Below are 22060 nucleotides of genomic sequence, written 5' to 3'. Positions count from 1 at the left end.
TTTTCTAAAAGATGTTCGTAGGTAATAGATGCGCCTATTTAAGAATAATTTATTACATTTTCATTAATGGGAACTACTTGTCTCCTTCAGTAATAATCTCCAATTGGCTTTCACCAAAATTTAGAAATATAATTTCATAACCAAATTGAAAAAGTTTTATTACTTATCAATTAACAATTAAATTTTTTAAAGAAGTGTTAATTATTAGTTATTTATTGCTTTTAAAAATCACAAAACATTTTAATATGTTTTCAGTTAATTACAGTTTTAGCTCTTCTACATAATCAATATGCCATTAGCTCATGTATATTTTGTGCTTAAATTGAAATCATTATCTTCCTTTTTCTTCCCTAAAAGCTATGCAGAGTTAAACGATTAAATTGTTTCAAACTCTCGAATCAAAATCGATCAATTATAACATTTTCTAATAGGAAAACGTTAAATTTTTTATTATCTTTTTTTGAAAAATTGAGTTTAGTTTTTTTATAAAGTTTCCTAGTTAAGTTTATCATTATTATCATATTTTTTCTTTATAAAACATTTTCAAATTCATCATAAGTTTCAAATATAGAGAGTGCGGAAAATGGTTGCCTTAAAGCAGCAGACGACGCAACTAAGCAGCCTCCACACTCAACATCTTTTTGATTCCAGCAAACCCTAGATGATCGTCATGTATGTCGTATGGTAAGTTTAAACATTTAATAAAACTCCTATCTCTTTCTTCTCATGTTTTATCAAGTTATGCCAGACCTAGGGTTTGCCAAACTAGTCGACCCTAAAATCAAGGGTTATAGGTCCAAAACCTTTTTTCCAATAAAGACCATTATCAACAAACCCTTAGCCACCAACTTCACTTCTTTTTTTAATTAGCATTAACAAATAAATTAGTAAAAAGGATACTTGTTATACAAAGTCAATTATATATATATATATATATAAAACCAAATATATATACATAGATGGTATACTATCCTTATAAGATTTCAAATGTTTTGTTATCTAAAAGTATGTATTTTTTAAAATATGGATATTTTTGTATATAGTATATGTTGTGCATTATTTCTCATGTTACTAGTGAAATAGTTTTCTATACAATGAATTATTATGTCGGTTATAATCCATCCTACCTAAGGAGTAACAAAATTGTAAATATGATAAGACTTTTCGTATGAATTATCATTAGAATGAACATAGAAAATGGATGTGATGACCATTTCATAATAAACACTATGCAGTCAAGAGAAACGACAACGGTTATTTTCATCCATAGATAGCGGTTCCGCAACCGAGGTATATACTGGCGAGGTAAAAAGTTTACCCCTTTTTGCCTTGGTTCTGAACCGAAGCAAAAGGTGTATGCTTTTGCCTCGGTTGAAATACAACCGAGGTAGTAGAGGGGTCTTATGCCTCGGTTTGTAATTGAACCGAGGTAGTAGAAGAGTTTTTTTTTCTCAACCTTTCTACAGCAAAGGCTACAATAGAGGGGGTTTAAGTTTTTCTTCCTCAATCAACAATCATTTGGGCAAAGCTCCAAAGCATTGAAACCAAAAATTGTAAACAAGAAATGATGAGCTACTTTTGAAGTATACTAATTTCATTCACAAAATATACAAGTGTGAAGTGATGTGAATATCATCATCAAATAGAATGATGAGGCTAAGAGCAGCACCTATTGAGGAGTCTGAGCAGTGCATCTGCTTTTCTTCTAGCTATCAAAGATCCATCAGAAGTCAGGCTTTAAAGAGAAGGAATACTTCTTGGATTTGCCAAGAGTCTTCTTGCTACTGCTTCTCCCTCTTCTTTGCACAATCCAAGCAAAGGTTATTGAATTTTTCTTCCCTTTCACTAAACCAAATCTCAGAAGATCAATAAGAAGTGGCACCAATGCTCTACTATTTCTTATCTCTTACAATCCCTCAAAGCACCAATGCATCATCGTTATGCCAGCCTTGTCATCCATGAGCAATTCTACCAGCACAACAACTACACTAGCCTTAACAGCACTAACTTTGTTAGGATTGTAAACTACAAAGGCTTTTGTAACACAAAATCAAAGTACCTGTTTAGTTTGGTGTCATAAGTAGCTTCAGGCTTCCAATTAGAAGGGATAGGGATGTTTGGTGTAATCCAATTAACGCCAACTTGAAACCTCAGCAAGATTGAACCTCTCGGTGGATTGGCAAAGTCAAACACTACCCCATACACTTCTTCCCATCATGAGCATTCCATCGAACAAGTTTTGCGCGGGGGTACCCATCCTGCTGGGGGAGAACTAGATGAGGAGAAAGGGCGACAGAGGGCGGTAAAGGAGTCTATCGCTGAAGTGGGTGGCTTCATCGGTGCCGCCGAGGGCCTTGACGCAGACATCCCAAAAGATCTTCTTGTGATCGGAGACGACCTGGAGGAAAAGAGAGGGGTAGTCGTACCGGTAGCGGTAGGGGTTGAGGTTAGGGTTGTTGTTGGGGTGGAGCGGAGGTGGACAGTGGTGGTGTCGATGGCGCCACACATGTTGGGGAGCGATGTGAGTTCCTCGAAGGCCTGGGTGGTCTCGAGGAGGTGGCGGCGACTAACGTGTATTTTGATGAACTCGGGGTAGAGCTTGGTAGCGAGGAGGCGGGTGACCATGTTGGTGATTTTGGAGACGAGGCAGGGATCGAGGGAGTAGCGGGCGACGAGGGTTTTGGCGGAGAGGTCGTGGGCGAGGCGGGGAGGACCATGGTGTTGGCGTAGTCGGAGGGTAGGGAGATATTGGAAAGGGCGATGTGGGACTTGAGCTTGTCGACGACGATTGTGAAGACGAGGTAGGAGTGGCCGTAGAGGGAGCACCATTGGGTGTCGCGTGGTGGTGTTGGAGTTGCTGTTGTTGGTGGTGGCGGCGGCGTTGGGGTTGGGAAGGGAGGAGGAGGGGCGCGTGGAAGAGATGTAGGAAAAGACGGAGGCAATGGTGAAGAAAAGGAGGGTGGCGATGGAGGAGGAGTGGAGGAGGAGGGGTTGGCAGTGGTTGATGAGAGTGAGTCAGAGAGGAGAGAGGTGGTTGGGTCGAGGGAATTGTGGAGGTGAAGCAGATTTGACAACAACGATTGATCCATCCTTTTTTCCTTTCACCTTCTTCCACCTCCTTTATTGCCTCGATTAGTTAGATAACCGAAGTAGAAGCTCTATATCAGAAAAGCTGTCAAGTGAAAAGTCCTTTTTGCAAATGGAAGTAGAGTTTTTTGCCTCGATTGTTCTCAGAATCGAGGCATTATCCCCCTTTAGGCATCGGTTCCTGGACAACTAAGACATATACTTTCACTAAAACTACAATAATGCCACTGTGATCTTATATGACAATATGTATTCAAACGTGTATATTTCTTTCACCGAATAAAGAGAACTTGTTTAAAGATTAATTAAGAAAAAAAAAATAACAGGCAATTTGCCTATGTGTTACTCTCCTAGATTAAAATACCAATATCAATCTTTATAAAACAAATACAGTCTATATATATATATATATATATATATATATATATATATATATATATATATATATATATATATAATATGTCTATAGATTGTCATATCCTTCCTTATGTTTCCCGTCAACTAATTGTTATGTTAAATTTCTAATAAAATTAGATAGTATGCTAGATCTTGGACAGATACACTCTTAAAAGTATATAAGAATGTATGCTAACCCAAAAATTTCCGCTTTATCCTTTTACCATTCATAAATACAGTCATGTTCTTATATTCCCAAATATTTATCATCATCGTTATCCACGTAACCTTTCAAATCATGTCACTTATATTATTCAAACTTGGCGTGTAAAATTGATAAAAAAAGGTTGTAATATTTTATTGTGACGGTATATTACATAATTTGTTTTGCTGCAAAAGGGAATGCAAAACATATGAGTTTGACAGAATTCTTAAATGTTGAAAAGGGTGGTTCATATAGATGAATTTATTCCCTTTATTAAAATTGGGCACTGTGACAACGAATGTCCAACGTTTTTGCACCATTGACATTTTCCTAAGTAGGATCCTGGTTCTGCTGAACGAGAGGTGTACTGTTGTTGTGGCACAAACCAAGAAGCATTTGGTGGAGGAGACGACCATGACTGTACAGATGGCCTCGGTTTGACTTTGTTGGGTTTAGCCTAAGCAATGAGTGTCGTTGTGGGACCTATGGTCAGTTGGTGAGTGGTTTTTAGGTGAAGTTCATGTTGGATGAGCTTCTCATGGAGTTCATCAAAAGCAATGGGGTTGTCCCAGGCGTTGATGCCATCAATGACGGGCTTAAAGCTTTCATCAAGACCACGAAGAACGTTATCAGTAACGTCCTCGACGGAAACGGAGTGACCGATGGAAGCAAGTAAATCAACAACTATTTTGATGTTGTTCATGAATTCTGTGATAGAAAGTGTGCCTTTTACCATGGAACATAAGCGATCCTTGAGTTGCTTGACGTGTCCACGAGAGGCACATGCGAAAGTGCCCTTGAGAGTTGACCAGAAAGCAGCAGAGGTTTTGGTCTAGGTAACCAGCGAGACAATGGAATCCGAGAGAGTGGTAAGAAGAGCGCCATAGATGAGACGATCTTGGCGTTTCCAGGAAAGATACGCGGGGTTGGCTTGACTGATAGGTGGGGTATCAGTGTTGTCGATGAGGGTTGCCGGTGCTGGATGAGACCCATTGAGGAATTTGTAGAGGTCAAAGCCATCTAGAATTACTTCTATTTGTAAGTGCCAGTTGAGATAGTTGGATTGTGTCAGCTTGACGACGCCTGACAAAGTAACAAAGGAGAAGGGCTTTGTGGGTTCATGGGGTTAGGGAAGGTTAGATTGGATTCCGCAGCCATGCGTGAAGAGAGGGAGCGACGCCCTAGACCGTAAAAGAAATTTGAAGAAGGTGGGAGAGATAGGATCAAGAAAATATATCTGATACCATATAGATGAATTTATTCTCTTTATTATGTATATGAATGCAGTATTTATACAAGATGAGCACTACATAATAAGAAGAGATATATGCTATCAGTGGTTCCTGAAATATCTCTTTAACAATCTAATAAGTTAAGATTATGATTCCTGAAATATCTCTTAACCATTATGACTAAATCAAAACCCATTAATAATAAATTATTGTTGCTGATCATTTATCAATAACAGTTCATTTTTAGGGTTGGGGAGTATACCAATCCATATATGTTTTTGTCTGTAAAAGTTTGTATCAATCTTGGAATTTAGTATCTAAGCAGTAGATATGTTACCATGTCTAGGATATGCTTCAACAATGATTCTGATACCATATTAGAAAATGATTTTAAACCTAACTTAATCACACAAAATCGGTTTGTAGAGTGAGGTTTGTATCTCACTTATATATTATAAATTGGTCTTATCATTAGTCGATATGAAACTTCCTTTGAGAAACAATATTCTTTAAATTAGTCATCATTTCACAGTATAAAAAGATACGAAACTTATGCATCTTGTAATTTAGAGAGTTTAACCAATGTAACTGGTAGTTCTCCAATAAAGTTATTGGAAAGAAAGTGCTATGTGTGATTAACAAATAAATTACAACGGATTAAGAAATCTAAGCCCTGCAAATTATACTAGTTTCAAATATAACTTTACAATTTAATTAACACATAAAACAAGTATTTTCGAAGGCCTTTTATAGGTACTGCTCAAGTAATATCTTTAAACAATATGGCTCAACACTCGCTGTCAAAATTGAAACTAAGGCAAAGGAGACACAATTAAGGGGATGAAAAGTTAGAAGAAGTTCTAGATTTTTTATTTAAAATAAAAATAATTTGAAGGCTGATGAAAAGAAGGATATTAAAAATTGAAAACAACGTTCTTCATTTGGGTTCATAATGTGGTTGCATTGATTTTATTACGTGTTCTGGCTATTTTTATGCATTATTCTTGATTATTGAGCTATTAAGGTGTTTTTGTAGGAAAATGCTATCAGAACCTGTTATGGCTATGTCTTTGTTGTTGTATATGGAGATTAGGATAAGCTAGCTAGCACCGATCACGTATCATGATTTGGCTTTAAATTGTAAGTGTCATGGATTTTACTTTTTCCATATGATAATTCTAGAATGAGTACTCTTGAATTCGTTGGTTGAGTCATGCTGTCTTTAAGCAAGCCTTTCCTCCAAAGTGGCTCGTTAGACGAGAAAATGAAAGCCGGATCGAAACTAAATGTTTTAAACATATGAAGAAGTAAAATTAAAGGCTTAATACCTGTTTTTGTCCCTCTTTTTAAGGGAAATGTTCACTTTCGTCCTACCTTTTTCAAAAAGTTCAATTTGGTCCCACTTTGTGAAAAAAGTGTCCAAGTTAATCCTTTTTGGTCACGGCGTTAAATATTTAACGATTCTGCTGCCAGCTAGGAGTGTGGTGTGCAACGTGGCTTTTTACTTGCGTAACGTGGCAGTGACAGTTTAGGGTTTAATTGAGAACGTGGCAGTGGCAGTGAGATTAAAATTCTGAGTGTTAGGGTTTGATTTGGGTATTTCGAAATTGGTCTTTGAGGATTGAGAATGGGTTCCCAAGGGTGTTCTTCGTTTTCGAAAAGCTGGGCCAAAGGATCCTCTCGTTCGTCCCATGGTGGTGCTTCTAGGGGAGGTGGGTTAATCCCTACTTGTTACTGTGGTGATATTGCAGTAATGAAAGTGGCCAGAACCACGAAGAATGCTGGGAGAAATTTTTGGGGTTGTCCTCATTACAAGGTTTTAAGTATACCCTTGTTAGTTAATGTTTTCTTTAGTTGATTTGATGCATTTGTTCATAGATTCCCTAAGAAGATGTATATAAACTGTGGTAATAAGATTACCTTGGCAGCCAAAATCTAGACAAATTACATTCTTTCTTAAGCCTGTTCTTTATTTTTGGGCATATTGTGAACTCCATAGATGCCACCTTGCTTCTGTTGGTGGCCCACCTTTTCATGAGATACAATCTGATATCCTCCATCATTGTTATAATTGGTTTTCCTCTTGCATGAATGAGGACACTGTTGAAAGCTTCAGTGATGTTGTTATCAAGGGTATCACACATTGGTTGAGCTGTGAAGCGAGACCTTGACCAAAACCTGTGGTAATAAGATTTCTCAAATGGGTTACAATACATCTGTGATAGTAATGTGTATATAATGGCTAATGGGTTACCTTGGGGGAATGGCTATGAGGTATTTATATGCTTCAACATTGACTTCTTTAATTTTCAGCATTTCTCTCTCCCAAGCCTGGGGATATGTGGTGGTTGCAGCACTCCACATCAGATTTTTTAATACCTGCCCACCAAACCTTTTCCTAAAGTTTGCATACATGTGCCTTAAACAGTATCTTTGTTCTGCCCGAGGCAAAAGCTCTTGGATAGCTAAGACTAACCCCTGCACAATTAAATTTAGTAATAAAACCATATCGTATACAAAATCATTAACTAAATTGCAAAAACCATATCCTATACCTTCTGCTGGTCTGACATCCATGTGCACCCTCCACATACTTCACTGCCTCCAAGGTCTTCAATTAACAATTGCAAAAACCATGTCCAGCTGTCTTTGTTCTCCACTTCTACTACTGCATAGGCAAGGGGAAGCATTTGGTCGTTTGGATCCCTACCAACAGCAGTGAGCAGCTCCCCCTTGTAAACACCTTTCAAAAAACATCCGTCTAAACATATAATGGGCCTACAACTTATGAAACTATCTTTACAAGCTTTCAGACAAACATACATTCTTTGAAAGATTGGGTCACCATTATGAGAGTCAACTTTAATTTGCACTGTTGAGCCTGGATTACACCTCAACAGCTCATGTCCATAGTCGTACACCCTTTTATATTGTTCTATGAAATCTCCTTCAACCATTCTTGTGGCAATTAACTTTGCCCTTCTTGCCTTGGATATTGTAACATTTGTATTCCATTTTCTTAATGCTTTAGTACGAATATCACTCACCTTTAAACTAGGATTCTCAACTAAAGATGTATCTATTTCTTGACTTAACCACTTAGCATTCATCAGTTTAATATTAAGTTGTCTACTACAACTATGAGTATCAATTATCTTCCTCAATTGCCAAATCTTTCGTGATGGCAAATAACCACAATAAGCTAGCCATGGGCACTTACCTTGGCCACCCATGCATGTCACCCTCACCCTACGGTTATCATTTTTCATAAATTTTAGATCCCTCCCAGCATGAACAGCATACCTTCTAATAGCATCCTTAAACTCTTCCCTGTCAGTAAAAATAGTGCCCACTTCCCACTTGTAATCTGCCATGGACTTCTGCTTTACATATTTTGAAAAAGGACCTACATCTATTGTATCATCATTGTCATCCTCCTCACTTGCACTATTTTCAGGAGTTAAAAGCTTATCAGACTCCCACTCATCATCTGACAACCCCCTACACTGTTGGGTTTCTTTTTCACTGTCTTCATCATCCACGTATTCATCACCCCTCAAATCATCCATTCCTGCTGCATCATCACTGTTCACTTCCACTTCTTCTTCACTTTCGACCTCAATTTCAGCCTCACTTACACTCTCAACTTCATCGTCATTCTCAACCGCCACTGCAACCTCATCATCTTCTGCATCCTCATGCTGAACATCCTCATTATACACTGAATCCTCCTTCTCAACCTCCAATGCATCGTCATGCTCAACATCCAACCAATCCTCATTGTCAACATCCAGTAAATCCTCCTTCTGAACCTCCAATCCTTCACTTACATTCTCAACATCCCGTGCATCCTCATTCTCAACCTCCACTGCACCCTCCACTACGTCTTCCATTCCTTCTTCACCACCCTCAACATGTGCTTCTCCTCCTACGCCACTATCCTCACCACTTTCTGCATGACCTTCACATAGCAAAAGAATCTCATTCTCATCATTTTGTAAGATAGTTGCTTCCTCCACCCCATGCACAACATACAGGTTCACTTCCCCCAAATACTTAGCCACATTTATCATGTTCATAGCTCCTTTATCATCATCAACCTTATGTAGAACATGTTGGACACTGTAATATAATTCTTCTACTTGCATGTATCCCATATCGTTAAGTGAACCTAAAACTCCAAAATAACACCATTTATCGGGGTCTACGTCCCAATTAGTTATCTCTCCCCCTATATAATTAAAGGGGACTTCTTTGATCAAGGTCCCACCATGGTGGACCACTACCCGAAACATGTCATCAGACATCCCTACCCGAACCCTGCAAATGCAAACAGGGGACCACTAATTTCAGTTCAAGTAAGACCTATGGGACCACTATCATGCATCAAAAGAAGACAACTTTCCACATAAAACAATTTCACCTTTCACCCATAGTTAAACCCCCTCAAACGCGACAACAATGAAAACATTTTCGAAAAACCTCTAACCTGATTTGATTTGCGGAATTCGATATCCTCTGCAGATTTCACCTTCACTTTCACCCAAATTTGATTTGCAGGTTCTCCAAAATGCTTATCCTCAGAGACCAATTTCGAAATACCCAAACCAAATCAAACCCTAACAATCACAATTTTAATCTCACTGCCACGTTCTCAGTTAAACCCTAAACTGTCACTGCCACGTTACGCAAGTAAAAAGCCACGTTGCACACCACACTCCTAGCTGGCAGCAGAATCGTTAAATATTTAACGCTGTGACCAAAAAGGATTAACTTGGACACTTTTTTCACAACGTGGGACCAAATTGAACTTTTTGAAAAAGGTAGGACGAAAGTGAACATTTCCCTTAAAAAGAGGGACAAAAACAGGTATTAAGCCTAAAATTAAATTTGTTCGAAATCTTGTGTATATATTTAGCTTATTGTTTATATTAGTTTTGACTATGTGGATGAGGTGATAGTGAAAGGAAATGATAAGTTTTAAAGAAAATTCATATTTCTTTATTCATAAAGTTATTAATATAAATATATATTACAAGACTTTATTATACAAATTAAGGAAAAATTATATTTACTAAATATATCTATCAAATGTATGTAAATATGATCATAATTATATTCATAAATAGGTTAAAAATGTATTTCCTAATAAATAATAAAATGAAATAAATAGTTATAATGTTAAAATATATCTAATATCTCCTTATATCATACGTTCATATATCATTTGATAGCATTTTTTAACACATTGTACTGATATATTTGATAATTCATTACGTTAGACGTTCATTGACTCAATATTGTTTGGATATTAAATCTTGAGTTTCACCATTAAGTTCAACATGGTAAATGATTATTTCATTCAACACTTTGAATAGAAAGTTGTATTGATAAATTCATTATTCACGGTTAGTCTTAGGCAAATACAATTTGTTAGACCTTCATTCTATAAATAATATTTCGTTAAGTATTGTATGTTAAACTTTAAAACATGAGTTGCTAGACAGTTTAGTCTCTCTAAAGGATCTTGTCTTAACAAACATATCAATGTAGACACTTATCATGTATTTAAATGAAAAATTTAAAGAAAAAACAACCCTTCTTAATTTACATTTGTAGAATGAAGGGTGCAGAAATCAAGTTTAAGGAATTCTACTATATTATGTTGTTTTGAAGTTGTTTAAGGCGTTTAGTGGTTTTAGCTATAGTTGTGTTCTTCACTAGCTTAACATTTTTCAAAAAGAGATTTTCATTTTCTCGTTTCAAAATAATTAGCTTCCTTTCTAGGTTGCTAGGAAGGATTTTACATCAAACTTAGATCATGCCAAATCATTTTTCCAAATCTCATTTTCTTTTAAATAATTTTAAATTGTTTTCTTAAACTTTGATAAGCTTCTGCCATTTTTGAGGAATTTGGCATTAATTCATCATATGCTTCAATGACAGAATGAATATCACTAAAATCTACCTCCTCGTTAGAGTTATCTAATGTATCACCAGTTGAGTCAAACATTAGACATAGTTTTACTTCTTCATCATCTTTAAATGAGCTTAGTTCTTCTAAAGTACTTATTGCCTCTTCTTCTTTGACTTTGTTGGTTTCTTCGTATGTGTGTATTAGTATGTCCCACATATCTTTTGCACTTTTACATTGTTATACCTTTTCATACTCTTCTTCACACAGAGCACACATTAATATATTGTTAGCCTTAGAGTTCAAAAGATAACTAAGTTTATGATCTTCTGACCAATAGATTCTAGCCAAGGGCTCTCCTTCTCTATTCAGAAGTATAAAGTTTCCATTTTCTACAATATCCCACATGTTGACGTGACATGATTCAAAAAAAGTAATCATTCTTTGCTTCTAATGATTGAATTTTTCTCCTTTGAATAGAGGACGATGTTTGATGGCATATCCTTCATTTTCCATTAGGATCTGGATCATTTCCTCAAGTTTTAATCTTTTTCGCAAATCAACACTTAATGACTATTGTACGGATTAGACGATCTGCAATAGTTGTTAAACATGTGTATTTTTAATAAAGTGTTTAGGAAAACATTTTAAGCAAGAAAAATAATAACACAAGTATTTTTATATTGGTTCCCTCAACCTGAGTTACATATACTCTCCCTTAAGACTTTTTAAAGAGTTTCACTAAAAATTTACAAAGATTACAACGAGTACAAACCACTCTTGGTATACACGAAGTATTATCAATCACTCTTGATTCCAACCCTAGTCAATCTGACTAAAACGAGTTTAACCGCTCTTGATATCCATACTAGACAACCTGTCTAGAATGTTTAACTCAGTGGAGTTAAACAATATAAGTGTTTGAATTCACTTCTGAATATAACACGAGTGTTTTGGTTTGTTACAAAACAGAAGACAAATCTCGTAAATAAGATATATGAATAATACAATGTACTTCTGAAAGCTTGTAAGGGTTCTTTCTCTTTGAACGAAAGGCTTTAGACAAGATAAACTTAGAGGTAGAGCAACAGCGTAATGATTCAATGATAGCAATTCCATTTTTTTCCTTGTTGTTCTTTATCTCTTTATCGAGTCCTCTTTATGTAGCCTTCTTTGAGATATGACCATTACTTAGAGATTTGAATTTCCTTTAGGTATGTAGCCTTTATGATAAAGTCATAAGCTATGTTGCTTTCTTGTAGAGTAACTGTGTTGTGTACGGATGAGACAGGCAAAAGGTATTCATGAAACTTTATTTGAATATCCTCATGTTTCTAAATGTTCTTCTTATTATGAGCATGCTTTTGAATAAAGTTGATAATATACACAGAAAAAGAGAGCACAACACAATGCATTCAAACCATTACATGACCTAGGCATTTGATGTATTAGACGACTTAAGCGCTTAAGCGTGATGGTTGGTTTAATTGTTTGATGCTAGTCTGTTTTAAGTAACTTGTAAAGTTATTTAATTTCAGTTGTGTTGTTCATAGGCTTTTTCTTTTTGTTCAAACGCTATGACGATTAGACGCTATGTTAGGAGCTCTATAGTGTTTGGTGCTTTTTAAGTTTATGCATTATATGCAATTGTGATATCAGATATTCATATATCATTTGATAGTGTTTGGCGCGTTATACTAATATCCTTGATGATTCCTTTCGTTAAACGCTTATTGGCTCAACACTATTTGGATGTTAGGTTCAGTGTTTACTTAAAGGTTTCCATTATATCAGACATTGTTTGTCAATCATGTCGGTTAGATAATATTTATTTTAAAATGTTGTATTTATAAAAACATTGTAAATGATTATTTCATTCAACACTTTGGATAGATATTTGTATTGATAAACACTTTATTCAGTGTTATTCTTTAGCAAATACAATTCGTTAGACGCTTCATTCTATAAGTAATATTTCGTTAAGTATTGTATGTTAAACTTCAAAGCATGAGTTGTTACAATTTAGTCTCTCTAGACGATCTTATCTAAAATGTAATCAGATAGTTGTTTGACTTGCAGGCTAGTCTCAAAAATGTTTATGAAGCAATGCCCTCATCATATACCTTTTTTTCTTAAACCAATTTAAGAAAATCTTGTTATATTTATACAATGCCCATGTTTCGTCCATTTAGGTGTGCAACCTTGATTTTGTTTTTGTGTTATGATATGTAAGTGATTACTTTATCAATATTGTTCAACATTTACAAATGTGTTTCGTCCCTTTCTTTTTGAACCACATTTATGATCTTCACATTTCAGGAACCTATATACATTTACATTTTTCACCGTGTTAACTCCTAAGAATTCTTGTTGATTTATATTTAAATGTATCCTAAACAAAATTCAACGGTGTTTTCTATAATATACCTTTCCAAAAAAGAAGTTTTTGGATGGTACTAATTCCTACCATATTCTTTAATCCTTTAAACAATTATTCTACAATAGATTTTACTCCATCTAAACAAAATTTTCCTATAATTTTCATGCAATATATTTTGTAAATTTTTTATAATTCAATCACTAAAATTTTAAAAAATCTAATGACTATATAATTTAGTCACTCTTGAGGACAAAAATAATTAATTAGTCAATATAATTTATACTATTCCTAAAAACTAAATTACAATTTTAAACAACTTATAATATTCACTGCTACAAAAGTAATTTAATATTTTAAATTTACACAACAAAATTACAAATTTCAAATTTAAAAACCAAAATTTCAAACTCAATCAACACTTATATCGATAAAAATCTAATGGAGACAAACATGCACTCATACACTAGTACAAAAATCGCGTACAACGTCAAATATTTTGGGCTTTTAACGGCGAATTCGCGAACGAAATCATATCAGGAGACGTTAAATTTACGTTGAATTTAAAAAATTCGATGTTAAATTAACGTCGAATTTTGTTAATATTCGACGTTAATCAATTTTTTTGTGTTTTTAAATTAATTATGATCCTTTTTTACAACTCTACGAGACCTGAAAAGCAAAAAAATAACAAATTTTAGTGTTTGGTGTTTTATAAAGCATGTGTAGTGTAGTATCAACAACAAACAATAATAACCAACAACAAACAAGTTCACTCAAACAACAATAACAAACAAGTTCAACTAAACAACAACAACAAACAAGTTCAACAAAACAACAAACAAGTTCAACAAATAAGTTTTTCAAAACGAAAACGAAAACTAACCTTCAAAAGGTGGGTTCGTCGGAATAAAGTTTCATCATAGTGAGAGAGAAAGCAGAATGCGCCTGTGAAGGACAAGAGCATGAAAATAATCGGTTAAAACAAACAAAAATCATATATAAAGTAATTAATTAACATGCATTTGTATCAAATGAAAGATTACATTTGATGCTCGTCAAACTTCGTTCGAGAAAAGTTTAAGAAGAGAAGAGGGTATCGCGCGCTAAGATAAAGTGAATGAATTTTCAATCTCCCGCTCAAATTTTTATTGAATTCACTAACCTTTTGACGTCGAATTTAAAAGTCATTCGACGTTTTATATTCTTTTACGTCGAATTAAAATTTTAAACAATGGTTAATAATTGCATTTATTTACAAAAATGTCACCTCTCATTTTTAACGTTGGTTATTCAGTGGTTGAACGTTAAACGACCACACATTCATTTCATTAATAAAATGAAGATAGTGCATCAACCTTAATAAAATCCATTAACCAAGATATGTTGCAGTGTGATCAAAGTGAAACCTCCACCATAATAAATGGACAAACAAAATGCAAGGAGATCATACTTATGGTGAAGAACCACTACAAAAATGTTCTCACTAATGCCAAAGAAGAAAGAAAACACAACAAATTCGTTGACACAATATAGCAACGATATTACATTCTCAACTATATATGTGATATTATCATAGAAACGATAGATGATCTATCTAAAAATTTTAAAGAGTGTAGAAAAGCTTAAGGTTTTAAAAGGTGAAGTTTTAATAAATGATAAATAATTGTTTTAACCTATTTATACATATTTTATTTATTTATTTTAAAACATAGCTTCTACACTCAATTCAACTCGTTCTATACAGATAAAATAAAATCATGATTTTTATATTTAAATGGACTAAAAATAAAAAACTTAAAAAAAATAGATTTGGCTCGTTTTTATTTTTATCATTTTACAGAACAAAAACATAATTAAACTTAAAAAGAAAAGTAAAAAATGTTAAATTAATCAAGGTCTTCAATCAATCGTAAGCTGATCAATGTCCATCTTAAATCGAAACTCAAAGTCTAGTCTTAGATTGAGAACTTTCCAAGAAGGAAAAAAAAAATCCAAAGCGCGTGGATGTGTAGTCTATGCCAAATATTGACCTAAACCCCTTCATTTAATTATTATAGAAAGACTATTTTGTAGTCTTTGCGTCGACGTGAATGACTCCTTGCCTGGTGGGTTGGTCTTGCCTTTTCCTTTTCCCCCAAATACTACCCATTTCCACGCAATTTTACGCCTTTGCCATTTTCATTCAATTCTCTTATTTTCCATTCATCTTGACCTACAACCAAATTCTTGATAAATGTACTTCATCCACCAAATTAAATTTAAAATGTCCATGGATCTAATAAATACATTAAACACACGTTAATGCTTTCCTTTGTTAAATATATATTCATTTTTATTTTTTTAGTATTGTGTTTATTCCTTTATATTTAAATTATAGATGAAAAAGTGTGAAGATAAAATATAAAAATCCTTAAAATTTAAGTATAAGTTTAAAGTTGTAAAAATAAAAAAAGTTATATGGTAGATCTTAGGAATCAATTTCCTCCATTTATCCTAGTAAAAATATTCTAACAAAAATGATAAAACTTTATTGTTTAAAAATAATAAGCCGTTCACCAAAATTTTATGTTTCGCATCTAATTATGTAATGAGTTGAAGAATAATTAAAAGAATTAGGCAACATTGTGAAATAAACCGACACAAAGTACATAATAAATAACACAAAAAGATAAAATTGAATCATTGTCTAATGTATTGTGTAATAATTTTTTTCACACAATCCTTTTAAATCAATTTATACAATAAACACGATGTACTCTTATACAGGAATACACAATTGTAATATTAGTTATAAATACACAATAACAACTAACTAATATAAAATAATGTATCCAGTAGACTATTAATTTATCACTTGATTATTAAATACAATGTCCCAAAATAGTTCAATATATTAAAAGTTACATTTTTAAAATATTTCAATAATCAGTTAAAAGAGACAACATAATAGTGGGGGATACAAATAATTTGTTTGTTTGATGAAATTAAACCAAAATTATACAATTTATAAAGTACACAAAATGAAAAGAAAATATTGTATTTGGGTAACGAAAACTTATTTAAGACAAAATGGTAAATATATATATTAATGGTTATTTATTAGCTAAGGAAAGAAAAATAGTGATTAATTGACTTTTCAACAAAAGCAATTCATTTGAAAAGTAAGGGTACTTTGTTGAGGAGAATTCCAAACCCGTTCTAGATTTTTGCTATAAACCATTCATCCTCTTTCCAATACACGATCTCCTTCCACATCTTCACCCACCGACTAAACCATTTTTCAAGCCAAAACTCCATTGAAGAAAAGTTCCAAAGCAGAGCATGGATAGAGAACAAGAAGAGATGCAATTTGTTGGATTCTTTGGTGTCTACAAAGAAGCCTCCAAGATCATACTTTCATGGCGGAAAATCTTCTCCTACATCACCCTAACACTCATCCTCCCTCTCTCTTTCATCTTCCTCCTCCACATAGAGGTCTCCTCCCTCCTCTTCAGGAAGATTCTCTACAACTCAATAGTCATGGATGAGACAAAGCCCAACACCCCTCAATACAACAAGCTCTCCGACATGATCTCTTCTGAATGGGTCACTCTGGTGCTCTTCAAACTCGTTTACTTCACTCTGCTTCTCGTCTTCTCCCTCCTCTCTACTTCAGCAGTGGTCTACACCATCGCTTCCATCTACACAGCGAAAGACGTAACTTTCAAGAAGGTGATCAGAGTGGTCCCAAAGGTTTGGAAGAGGCTCATGTTGACGTTCTTATGTGCCTTTGCTGCTTTTTTCGCTTACAATATCGTCACCATGGTGGTTATCTTCTTGTGGGCAATTTCAATCGGGTTCAACACCGGTGATTTTGTGGTTTTTGGTGTGATAGCGGTTTTGTACTTCGTTGGGTTTGTGTACCTCACCGTGGTGTGGCAACTGGCGAGTGTTGTGACTGTGTTGGAGGATTCGTGGGGGGTTCGAGCCATGTTGAGGAGCAAGGAGTTAATAAAGGGAAAGATGGTGTTGTCCATATTCGTGTTTTTTACTCTTGTCGGGTCTTTTGTTTTGATAAGAATTTTGTTCAAGGAGACTGTGGTGGATGGATGGAGTGTGATTTCTGTGGACAAAACAGCATACGGTGTTCTTTGTTTCCTTCTCTTGTCTTGTTTGTTCCTCTTTGGGCTTGTTGTTCAAACTGTGATCTACTTTGTTTGCAAGTCCTTTCATCATGAGAATATTGACAAGTCAGCTTTAGCAGACTATCTTGAAGTTTATCGAGGAGAGTATGTGCCTTTGACAGCCAAGGATGTTCAGCTCGAGCAGTACCAAGTTTAACGTACAACGTAGCTTTGGTATAAACTAATCAATCATCATGTGTTTCATAAATTCGGATTCTCTCATGAATTTTTTATGTTGTTTATATGTTATGTCTTATCAATATACTGATACATACATATATACTTATTTTTATGTTCTAAACAACATTGAAAAACACAGCAGAGAACCTGAACTTGTGTTTGATGATGTGGTTGTATCTGCTATACTTTATCATCATGTCATCATTTTGAGTGTGAAATTAAAGGGAAAATGAAGAAAACTGATTGAAGAGTTCTTATGTATGTATTTGATTTGCTGCTACAAAATGGAATTGTGATGTTGCTTCTTTTGCAAAGGTGTTTATAAATGGTGCGAGGTATGTTTTGTTGGTATTAGATTGAGTTTGTGGGTGTGAATAATGTTATGGTAAGCAGTATCTATCAGCATATTAATTTAGGCACTGAGTATGTGGTGGAGCAAAAATAGAATCACGAGTTATAATTAAATGACTCATTTGTTGTTCTGAAATGGTAAGAATGAAATTTCATTGGTTACTTCTACAAAAGGAGAAAGGTTGTGAATTAACTATGACCCTACATGAATTTATTTTATTTTATTCTATTTTTACTGCACTTTTTACGATCCTGAAAAGTTCATTTGCAATAAATTGTATTGAACCCGATGGATATCTAGGCAAAATTAAGCATGTATTTAGCAAAAAGAAGAAAAATAGAATCAATTGTTTAGAAATTAAAATTAGTTTCTGCGTTAGCTCAAGTTAAAAAATTTAAAGAAACTATACAAGAGATTTTTTTTTAAATTAGTTTATGCATAAACTAATTTCAATATTTTTCTTATTTTATTTTTTTAGATTTGCTTATGAAGAACTTCAAAATATGTCTAGAGAATGAATTTTTTTATCACTAATATTACCTATAGATAGGGGAAAAGGGATTTTGAATTCTAATTGGTTTTACAATAAGTTGGACTTCTTTGGTTAAGCTACAAAGGAAGGAGAAATTTCTAAAATAATCTTATTGGAATATGAATGAGAGTTCTGGATGATAATGAAAAATAAATTCAATTTAAATGACAAGTTGATACAAAATGGAATGATAGTTTATCCATAAATGACCACTTAAATGACAAATAGATGTAAAATTGAATTAACTACTCATAAACGACACTCTAGTGAGTAGATGAAAAAGAGAGTAATGAGTGAAAAAAGTTGTTAATATTGAGAGAACGATTCAAAGTTATTCTCCCTTTTTGTAGAGATGTTTTTATATGTATTTTCATATCTTTATATTTTTTTAATAATATATTCATATTAAATCTCATTATATTATTGTAACCAAATAACCATTAATATATATATATATATATATATATATATATATATATATATATATATATATATATATATAATAACAGTATCAAAATAGTAATTGAATAAAGATCAAATAATTTTTTAAAAGAGTAAAATTGATGAAATATGTTTCTTATAACAACCAAATTAAATTTTATTATAAGCTCTTCAAATTATTTAATAAATTAAATGTGTTTTAGTAATTTAAAATAGGGATGAATATGAAAATGGGGTATGGGGATAAGTATAAGGAAATGGATAAGATGAGTAGGATATGTATATACTCATTATCATGTCCTTGTATCTAATTTAAAAAATTGACTATTATCCATATCCATATTTGTAAGACCTAGAAAAAGTAAAATATTTAGAAAGGTGGTAGGTAAAGATGTCATTAAGTAAAATAAGAAAAGATAAGTTATACAAAAATGAAGTGTAACATTGGATAGAGTTCTTTCTTTGGATCGGTGACTATGGGTTTGATTTGTGTTGTATGCATAATACATGTTTTATTTCTTTTATTTAATTATATTATATAATCGTGTATGTGTGATATTGTTTGTAATGTTTGTTGTCCATATAGTTTGTTTGGTTTGAAGTGTTTGTTTGAAATTTGAAATGATGTGTTTGAGCTTTGGCTAGAGTAAATAATATATTGTTTTTTTTTTTGGATTTTTTCTTTTGGTGAAAATGGATGGGATAAGGAAGCTTAGGAAAAATTAAAATAGAATATTTAATTAGGGATTAATTTAAATTTAAATATTTTTTTATTTTATTCTACAATGATGGGCTTTTGTAGAGGTTTGAAGGATAAACCTAGACACTTTGAAATTAGGGTTAGACATGTCTTCTATTTATAATAGGTTAAGACAAAAACCTTGTACAAAAAAAAAGAGGCAGAAATGTGTGCACCGTGAGATTAAATAATGTTTGTGTTGAAGGTTCATGAGAGCTCGGAGGTGTAGTAGAATGGTATTTTATGATCAAGGAAAGGGATTAAAGGAAACCAAGTTAAGGGGAATATCCTTCTATGTGTGTAATTACGTTAACTATGTGTTAGCTTCAAGTACGTTGTTTTGTTGTCAAGTCTGAGTTGTTCTTTCCTTTATTTTATATGATGTTGGTACGTTTCTCTATTTTGTGTGTGATGACCTTTGTGTTAGGTGTTGACCATTGTGTGCCATGGTTTTTTTAAGGCTTGTGATTGAGCTCTAAAATTATTTGTTGTTGGTCCATGATTAGTGCATGTGGTAGTCTTTCTAGTTGTTTTCAAAATAAAACCAGTTAATGTTTCTGGCATTGATAATTTTCTTGTGGGATCAAGATGATGTCGTTATAATGTTATGTATTTTCTTTTAATGGTTAAAATTGTGTTATGTTTACCTTGGCCTATTTTATTAATATATGTATTGTCCAGTGGCTATGGGCTAATGCTATGAGGCTTATGGCTCATAACTTCTTGCTAAAACATATCTAGGCATGTATACACATAGCATTTATTGTATAGAATTTGTTTGTGGTAAAGATCACAAATTATGCTTTAATACACAAAATATTGGGGTTTTATTGATGATTATGCTTAATTGTTAAATTGGTGGACTAATGTGGTGTGAAGTGTGCAGTGAATTAATGTCAAAGGGTTAATTAATCACATAAGAGAAGGTTGTCAGACTGTAGAAGTTTTAATCTATGTTGTTTATGATGTTAATCGAGTTGTTTATAGGTGTACCAAGATGGTTATTAATTTTACCAAGTTGATTGTGCTTTGTTTCGTGTTGTTGAAAGACTTAGACACATTTGTTTCATGTTAAATACTATTTAATATTTGATTCCAAGCTATTTTAGTATGCTGCCATATTACATGTTGTTCTAGTATATAGCTATGCTGTTTTGGGTATGTTGCCATGCTACTTTTTAGTTGTTGTGTCGGATCGGGTTGTTTGGCCACGCTGGGTTGTTTGGTCAGGTTGTGCTGCTTGGTCGGGCTAGGTTGTTTGGCTAACCTGTGCTATTCGGTCGGACTAGGTTGTTTGGCCGGGCTGGGTTGTTTGACTAGGCTGGGTTGTTTGGTCAGATTAAGTTGTTTGGTCAGGCTGATTTGTTTGGTTCAAGTTGTTTTAAGACCTCAATTAAGAGGTTTTGGAACTCGACCTTGATGTTTTGGAGGTTAACCATGAGGTTTTGACCTTGGTCAAGTTGTTTGTTATAATTGTCAAACTATGTATGTTATTAGTTGTGATGTGTTGCTTCATTGTCAACCTGTTGGTTGTTGAGTTTTGTTTGAACGTGGCCGGTTTGTGTTGTGGTTGGCCAAGTTGTTTTTTGTTGTTCGTTGAGTTTATGTTGATGACCTGGTTATGTGTTGTGTCTCATCGGTTCAGTTGGTGCTAGAATATGAAATTGTGTGTTATGTCTTGTTCACTTAACTATAAAGTTGGGTTAGTTTCTTATCACCTAAAGGGATTTCGTGAGCTGGGAAAAATGAGAAGTTGTGTTTTGCTTGTAAGGCTTTAGCTTGAGCTTAGTATAGTGCAATGCTCGTAAGGCTTTTGTGGAGTAGACAGAGTTTTTACTTGTAATTCTTGTGGAAAGAAGGGGAAACGAGTCCTGACCATAATACGTTTTGCGAAGCAAGCAAAATGTCGTTGATCATAAAGCTTTTGTGGAGCAGGCATGGTAACTCTGATCGTAAGGCTTTTGTGGAACAAACAAAGTAAATGGTAGGTTACATGGGTAAAACAAATTGGTTGAGTAGGATGACCCTGACCATAAGGCTTTTATGGAACAGGCAGTGTGACTCTAACCATAAGGCTTTTGTGGAGCAAGCAGAGTAAACGTTAGGTTTTGTGGGAAAGTCATATTGTTGAGTATTACTTGAAATCCTATTCCTTGAAAATGTTCAGATATGATTGAACCATTTGTAAATATTAATGATTTATTAAATGCCATGTTGGACAATATTCTTTGTGACTTAAACGACTTGTGCGACTATGACAAGAAAAAAAAATATTGAATTGTTATATGATATATGTTGGAGAAAAGATGAGTAAAGTTAACTTTATCCTAATTAATTTTTTATTAAGTTCTTTTACAATGAAATATTAAAAATATAAATATATCTTTTATGAAAAACAAGTGAAATACACAAGAAAGAAAAATATCTTTTATGAATAAT

General features: G+C 33.7%; 1 protein-coding gene and 1 pseudogene across 1 annotated transcript; one reads left to right on the top strand and one right to left on the bottom strand.

The window, feature by feature from the left end:
- Positions 1–2185: 2185 nt before the first annotated feature.
- LOC108336945 (uncharacterized) lies at positions 2186–3089 on the bottom strand (annotated as a pseudogene).
- A 13311-nt stretch (positions 3090–16400) lies between these two features.
- LOC108337092 (uncharacterized) lies at positions 16401–17814 on the top strand. Its single transcript, XM_017573539.2, has one exon. It carries the CDS (start codon positions 16536–16538, stop codon positions 17532–17534), a length of 999 nt encoding a protein of 332 aa, XP_017429028.1. The 5' UTR covers positions 16401–16535; the 3' UTR covers positions 17535–17814.
- The last annotated feature ends 4246 nt before the right edge of the window (positions 17815–22060 follow it).

This window comes from Vigna angularis, chromosome 7 (genome assembly GCF_016808095.1).
Source record: "Vigna angularis cultivar LongXiaoDou No.4 chromosome 7, ASM1680809v1, whole genome shotgun sequence".
In the NCBI taxonomy this organism is placed as follows: domain Eukaryota; kingdom Viridiplantae; phylum Streptophyta; class Magnoliopsida; order Fabales; family Fabaceae; genus Vigna; species Vigna angularis.
This window is presented reverse-complemented; position numbering and strand designations above follow the sequence as displayed.